Source organism: Eurytemora carolleeae, unplaced genomic scaffold (genome assembly GCF_000591075.1).
Source record: "Eurytemora carolleeae unplaced genomic scaffold, Eaff_2.0 scaffold815, whole genome shotgun sequence".
NCBI classification, from domain to species: domain Eukaryota; kingdom Metazoa; phylum Arthropoda; class Copepoda; order Calanoida; family Temoridae; genus Eurytemora; species Eurytemora carolleeae.
This window is the reverse complement of record NW_019396867.1, coordinates 71151-78827: the sequence shown is the minus strand read 5'-3', so window position 1 is coordinate 78827 and position 7677 is coordinate 71151. Positions and strand designations below refer to the sequence as shown.

Genomic DNA, 7677 nt, shown 5'->3' with positions numbered 1-7677 from the left:
ATGTTTCGCGTTTCGCGCGAAATCTAGCCCCCCCTGGCTAAAATCCTGTGTACGCGCCTGCTTCCTATCCACAATTTACTCGCAAGCATAGACTTTTGCGGCAAAGCGCACACTTCCTTAGCCACACCCAAATAGCTTCCGGCCCGGCAAAATGTCTTTATTTTTATGTTTACTTGCATTACCAAAAAAATGATAAATAAGTATAGGTTATAATATCATGAAGTATGAGACTTTACTTTAAAGCAGAGGCTTTCACTTTTCTTACTCTTCCTATTCACAATTTCCTTCATCTCTTCTCTGTCTTTTCCCTCTTATTATACCCCTCACCATCCTCCTTGAATCCCTCTTCCCTTCTCTTCCCTTCCCTCTGATCCCCAGTGTTCCACCTTTTCGTGTCCCCTCCCTTTTCCTTCCCCCTTTCCTCTTTCCCACTCCCTTTTTCTCTTTTCCCTCTTGACCTTCCTCTTTCCCCTTTCCCTCCCCTTCCTCTTTAATCTTCCCCTCTCTCTTTCCCCTGTTTTCTTTCCTCTTTCCTCTTTCCCTTTTTTCTTTACCCTTTCTCTTTTTATATCTCCCTCTTTCCGATTCCCCCTTCCCCTTTCTAGTCCAATTTTTTTTTCTTTTTTGCCCTTTCCCCAACCCCTTCCCATTTCCCATTTTCGATCCCCTTCCCCATTCTCTTCCTCTTTCCCATCCTCTTCCCCATTTCCTTCCTTTTCCCCTATCAAACACCTTATCGTTTTCTTCCCCTTTCACCATGCCTTCCTTCCATTTTCCTATTGCACTCTTTCCATTCACTTTCCTCCCCTTTTTTCTTTCCCCTTTCCTTATACCCCTTTCCATTCTCCTCCTGCATATTTCATTTTCCTCTTTCTTTCCCATTCACTTTCCAATTCCATTGCCCTTTCCATTTCCCCTTTCTTTTTCTCCTTTCATCCCCTTCCCTGTATCCCCTTTCCCCAACCTCTTTTTTCAATTCCCTTTTCCCTTTGGCCCTTACCCGTTTTCCTTTCTCTTTCCCTTTTCCCCCTCTCCCTTCCACTTTCCACTTCTCGTACAAGATGGAGCCTGCATATCATATGATCCAGGAGGGCCGGGGCACAGATCCCCTCTAGCCCCTACCCCCTGTATTTGCCTCTGAACATTATGTTTAATAAAACTTAATTTTCTTTGCTGAGCAAATATTTTTCAATAAAAGGCAATAATTCTATGAATAGTGTCAACGAAAGTTAGACTTGAAATCCTCCCTTTTTACACGAAAACACAATTTGAAGAAAAAGATTATCAAAACAATAATGAATGTGTTTATATCAATTATTATACTAAATTCTATATTAAGTAATTTTAATATTTGTTAATAGTTTTTCAAACAGGTTTACGAGACTTTCCACAGTCGTTTTCAGCGTTTTCTGTTTTGAAAAATCGTTCTGGTCAATTTCTTTGATCAGAGTGAAAAATTTAGCTTTCTGTATTTAGAAGAAGCAAACTTATCTTGCATTTGATTTTAAAAGAGAATTTGCATCTCAGATTCTTGTCAAGCTTTATTAAAGCTGAAACACTGTTTAAAAACGGGCCTTACAACAATACCCATCAGTACAGCTAGATCCCCTTTCATGTTTTGCGAACACTCCCTTTAATCACTAAAAAGCATAAATATAATCGATCTGAATCCAAACTTATTGAATTAGAGCCACGGCTTAAATTCTTTAAATTCGACCTCTGGTAATGATTCTTTCTATCTTTGAGAGACCCAGTTAACTTGTAATTTCATGTAAATTGTATATTTTTAGCACTGAAATTTCATCTTCCTGCATTGTCAAAATAAGAATTGGAAATGAACAATTTTATTCAAAATTACATTTCAAAAGTTAATATTGAATAAACATGCATTAAACAAAAACACATTTAGCGATCAATTTATAATTTGTTTGAACAGAACAAAATCGAATTTAACTCTTATGGATTTGTTTTTATTATAAGAAGATTTCATTTATTTCATGTGACTGCACTGTTTTACTCCGATTGCTTAAAAATGACTCGATTAATTTAAAATTTGTCAACCCCCACACTGTATTGTCCCCCGGGCCAAAAAAGTGAGTTTTTGTCCAGAATGATCACTTTTTGTCCTAGGTTTGTCTTTAAGTATTTATTTTTTCTCTTTAAAATTCGTCTTTGTACAAGGAAATTTCTTTATTATTCATATTTTATGCATATTAATGTTGATTTAAGCATACAATAAAAATATTCAAATAATATAAATCTGTACTATTTTCTAATGTTTGCTTGCAGTTAAGAAACGCGTTAGTTTCGCAGAAAAATATCAATTTTACATTGATCAGTGTTTAGAATACTATAAAAATTGATACCTGAAATTACACTTATATAAAATCCCTTTAATAACATCTAAATCTTTTTTATTTTTATTTGACTTCTTTCATAATTATCTAAATCATTGCCCCATCAAATGTATTTAATTTGCATGCTATAGTCAATATTTGTTTTTAGTAAAAATCTTTAAACGTGACTCATTAGTCGACTCAAACTCTAACTTTCTAATCTTATATCTTTAAAACCTGATTTCGGAGACCTTTGATGTTTAACTGTAAATTTTGCTTGACAATGACAAAGTTCGAAAATTCAAAGGTTTACAGTATCTCCAGTATCGGATTGTAAATATTTGCGGATACGAAAATGTTAGATTTACGGCGAGTAATCAGTTTCTTTAAGTTCACAGGGAACACAAACACATGTGTACAGTGTAGCTGAGTATTGGGCTAGGTTTTAAATGTGAAGAATATTAAATAACTTATGGAGCTCTTTAAAACTATTCCCTCACATTTCATGGCTATTTTTGCGTATTTACAATTTCACTGAGATTTAGGATATAATAATATAAAACTCATTTAAAAATTGACATTTTTAAAAAATTCTTTCGATACCACCTTGGGTTAAAATGTATCATCGTTTGGATGCATTTTTATCTCAAACTGCATACGAACATTAACATATCTTTGCATTTATTTTGTTATTGTAAACAGATTTTTAATGAAATAGCAAGAATCGAAACTAAATTTCGTTTTTAAGCATTTTTAAAAAAGATAAAATTTGTTCTGATTATTTTTTTCGGACTCAAATTTGAGTTTTCGGAACAGTTTTACCGCTGACATTTAACGTTGCATCAGGGGCGGATACAGGATTTAAGTGAGGGGGGGGGGCAAGATTTTTTAGGAACAAAAAAACTAATAATTAGGAACAAAAAACCGTGCTGGAGGCGAACATTTTTTTGACTTAAAAAAAGACTCAAAAAGAGTCAAAATCAATGACTAGAGACTAAAAATCTAGATTTTTAAGTTTTAGAAACAAAATTAACAGATTAGAACAGAAATTTAGGAACAATTAAAAGATTTTTCAGGAATTAGGAACAAAAATAAAGGATTAGGACAGGAATTTAGGAACAATTAAAAGATTGTTCAGGAATTAGGAACAAAAATAAAGGATTAGGACAGGAATTTAGGAACAATTAAAAGATTGTTCAGGAATTAGGAACAAAATTAAAGGATTCGGACAGGTCTAGATATGAACAAAATTATAACTTAAGTCTAGTTTCTTACAAATTTCTAATTCTAAATTTATCGTTAACAATAACACTTATCGAATTGGGAACATTTTTTGCCTCGAAATCTCAGGGGGTGGCGAATGTCCCCCCCCCCCCCCCTGTATCCGCCCCTGCGTTGCATGCAATACACTTCGCGCGCACGGCGCAATTGCGATAAACAAAGGTTTAATAACATTGATGCAAAGCTAATTATTAAAACTGTTTCTCTGTCTTTTGACTTTCTAAATGATAGGTATTGATAGTTCTTTCGCAAATGAGCCGTCAGGGCATGTGTTGTTTAAGTCATGATGATGTTGTAACGCTTACAACTTTGCTTAAATTGCTAAAGGAATTAATCCTTTTATCTTTACAACTCTGTGGTGTAAAACTTTTCATATTTCAAACTAAGATTATTTGATCATAACAGAATTCATAGTTTGAAATATCTAAAGTCTAAGACATGGGATTGCAAAGATAAAGGGGTTAGAAAATCAGAGTTTGTGGCAAAGACTCAAAATTCCTTTGACAGCACTAATTAATCAGACGTATGCAAAACATTGATCTGTTTGTCTTTAACTTAATACATATAGTTGCAGATACTGAAGAACTAGCTACAGGGTGTCCCAAAAAACATGGGAATTCAGTGACAAATTCGATATCGTCTTTCTTATGAATTAGCATTGTAATACCTAATTTTAAAAGCCATAATATTATTATGTCTGCTACAGTTTATTTTATGCAAAGATGTGTCTATAATGTCTCTGCAAGATGAACAGTGAAGACGGACAAGTTTACTCGGTTTTTATACTGCAATTTTCTTGTTTTACTAATAACAACCATATGCAGTCAAAACAAAAACAAACAAATTGTAAACATATCAGACAAAAATCTTACAGATTACAGCTTTCTCAGTAGGCATCACTTTACTAAATCAAAAAATTATTTAAAAGACGATATCCAATTCGTCACTGAATTCCCATATTTATTGGGACACCCTGTATGTACTTTATTAGCGAGACCAACTATAGCTTTTTACAGTGAAAACCAGATAACTGTAGAATAGTAAGACGACATTATAGTAGTATTGAAGTACATTTGATGATGTTACAGTGCAAATAGCTTTACTATTATAGTAAGTTATTAAATCAATTATTATTGTAATGGGTCTGATTACACTGCACATTGTTGTGTCCTATGTGCATTGTTCTACTTAAAGTTTTAACTTTAGTCTAAAAGCCAACTTCCTATCCCACAGTTTTCTGGTTTTAACTAGGGTTTCCAGCGAACGAAATTTTCGCGAAAAAATGCGAAAATCTTGGGTCGCATTTCGCGAAAAAAAATTCGCGAAAATGCGAAATGCGAAAATTTTGCGTAAATATTTTCGCCAAATGCGAATATGCGAAAATTTTGTGAAAATCATAAGTTTTATAGCTGCAACAATTAATTGCTCAAACAAAATTCTCTGCTCTGATAGCTCATATTTAAGTTTTATTATGTCATATAAATAATTCTCTCCCTGTACTTTAATAAATGTTTGTTTTAAGCATTTGTTATCAAAAATTCTGCATTTTTCGCGAAATTTTTCGTTTTTTTGCATAATTAAATTTTTTTATTATTTTTTCGCGAAATGGTCACGAAAAAAAAAATTTTCGCGAAACGATTTTTCCTTTTTGCTGGAAACCCTAGTTCTAACTGTATTACATATATCTATAGAGATGGTAAACGGTTAAAATTCTGAATTCATTGTTCGTTCTGACGCCTTGCAACAGAATAGTCTCCTGCTCAAGAGGGAAAGCATTTTCTTAAAAGAAATTAATCATTGTTTTTCTACCGCAGTTGGCATTTATATCAATTCAAGTAAGACGAATTTTCCAACTATTTTTTCAAATTACAGTTTATACAAGAAAAGATGTTAATTTGTTTCCATGTTTATGTGTATCCATGCTGTCTATAAGCATGGTAGAAATTAAAAATTAAAATCGAAAGTTGTCTATAGTGTATTAATATACGGCAACAACTGAATTTCATTTTGTTTGCAGAACTATTTATAAATTTGCTTTTTCCCTTGCCTTAGTATGGAGATGAATGCAAGCTTGAAGTCCTGATTTGTCATTGCATAGATTACAGGGTTTAGGGTTGAGTTGAAGTATCCTGTATTAAAAAATTAATATCAAAACCCTGTTTTAGACATACACAACTCACCATGATTGTGTATGAATCTACAGAGTATAGGGAAAAATGTATTACAGTTTAAACAAAGAACAAATAAAATGATACTAATGAGTCAAAGAAAGCCAAAGCTCTCATGGCAGACTCTCCAACTTTCATTCGTCTCATACGACGGGTTAATCATCCTCCTTCAGATTCTTCATGCGAAATAAACTCTATTTCGGTATAGTCCTTATTTTAATCTATGGAAATAAAAGTCGAATGCAATGATAATTTTTTTACTTATCACAATGATAATAACAATTTTCAACCTAGTCAATTTCAAAATGTATTAATTCTTCATTTTCTGAGTTACATACTTCTAATAAATATCAAACGATTAGAAATGTTCCAAGATTAAAAAATGTAAAAATTTAAAAAATTGAAAAGATTGAACCATGGTGAGTGCAATGTCTCAAAAAGCTTTTTCAGACGCCCTGTAGAATCTGTACACAAGATAGAGAAAAAACTGTTTAAAAAAAACGGGAACTTATAAATGGTATTCAAGACCTCAACCTCCCCTGGATAAATAAACAAGTAAATACCTATCCAGAAAAGAACACTAACTACTTGAGGTGGACAAGGACATGCATCTCCACAGATTGTTGTTGTTAAATACCTAAATATTTACAGTAAATATATAATTTTTATCCCGCCTTGTATCAAACATTTGCATTTTAAAGGGACTGTAATTTTAAGCATAAAGTGAATTGCGCATTTCTTGCTTATATAAGGAGCAAAAACATTCAACATTTTTTAAAATTTTTTTTTCCTAAATGTATATTTACAAATGATAAATGTTTTATTTTTAAAAGTCTTATGTTGAGAAAATGGAAACAGGAGAGTAGGTTATTAAACTTAATATCAGGGTTATTTATTTAAATCTTTTTTTTTGAAATTTGTGCAGTTAAGGAGCTGTAACACTAGCTTTCCTACCCTAGAAACTTCTTATCTCATAAAGTGAGCAGATTTTTATGAGATACTAGCGTTGGCCGTGGAATTTTTGTTTTAAATTAAAATATTTTTTTTTTAATTGGAAAAAATGTCGATTTTTTTTAGCCTATAACACCTCCTGGACACCCATGAGTGTTCACAAAAAATGTTGTCCCAATCGGTCCAGCCGTTTAGCCCTCAGGACTTCATTCTTATCTGATTTATTATTAGTTGGGATAGAATGGAATTAATGTAGTGCATAGCCTCCAATTTTAATTATCTACACGGACCGGAACACTTGGGATCACAGGTCATTAACCTCCATCAGTTTGACCCTGATAAACGCAGAAAAAAGGGTAAAATGCCTATTTCAATTAGTTTGCATAAGATCAGCCATGTTTAAATATTCTAAGCATGATGACATACATCATAACACTGTTATATGACCTCCAGTTTGACATCTTCTCCATTTTGGCCTCTATGACCTCTAAAAAGATGACAATATGTTTTATTGGATTTAATTCAGAGGTTGATTCTTCGTATCTGTATGTTCCACCAATTTGACCTCCAAATTTAAATAAATTCTTCGAGGTCAAAATTTAAAAACTATGAAAATGGGATATGTTAGGGTTGAATACATAAGTTTTTTTTTTTGTGGTTTAATTCCACGCTAAGGCCCCTTTTTGGCCTTCGAGAATTCTAAAGGTCATTAATCTTAAGATAGGATTGCCTTTATGAGGTCAATTTCTAAAATCAAGGAATTTTGTCTTGACTCTTGATATCAATCAAATCATGTTTATAAGTGTTCTAATATTTGCTTATTGTGATCCTTGTTTATGCGTATCCCCTACTTTCTGCTTTTATTGAGGTCAAATGATGGAGGTTAATGACCTCCGATCTCAAATGTTTTTAGGGGTCCACAATCAAAGACTATATGAACA

At 32.7% G+C, this 7677-nt stretch overlaps 1 protein-coding gene across 19 annotated transcripts in view; it reads right to left on the bottom strand.

Moving 5' to 3' along the window:
- Nucleotides 1–4108: 4108 nt before the first annotated feature.
- The window catches only part of LOC111709548 (octopamine receptor beta-2R), a 35835-nt gene continuing 32266 nt past the window's right edge, over nt 4109–7677 (bottom strand). For 4 of the 19 annotated variants that reach the window (XM_023483262.1, XM_023483269.1, XM_023483267.1 and 1 more), the window contains 4 exons: nt 6349–6422; nt 5665–5746; nt 5277–5373; nt 4527–4864 (listed from right to left, as the gene is read on the bottom strand). In XM_023483262.1, coding sequence (XP_023339030.1) covers nt 5322–5373; nt 5665–5746; nt 6349–6422 — 208 coding nt within the window. In that variant the 3' untranslated portion in view covers nt 4527–4864; nt 5277–5321. Of the gene's footprint in view, nt 4207–4526; nt 4865–5276; nt 5374–5664; nt 5747–6348; nt 6423–7677 lie in introns of those variants that run through there. The other 15 variants (XR_002766884.1, XR_002766883.1, XR_002766885.1 and 12 more) reach the window with 15 other exon arrangements.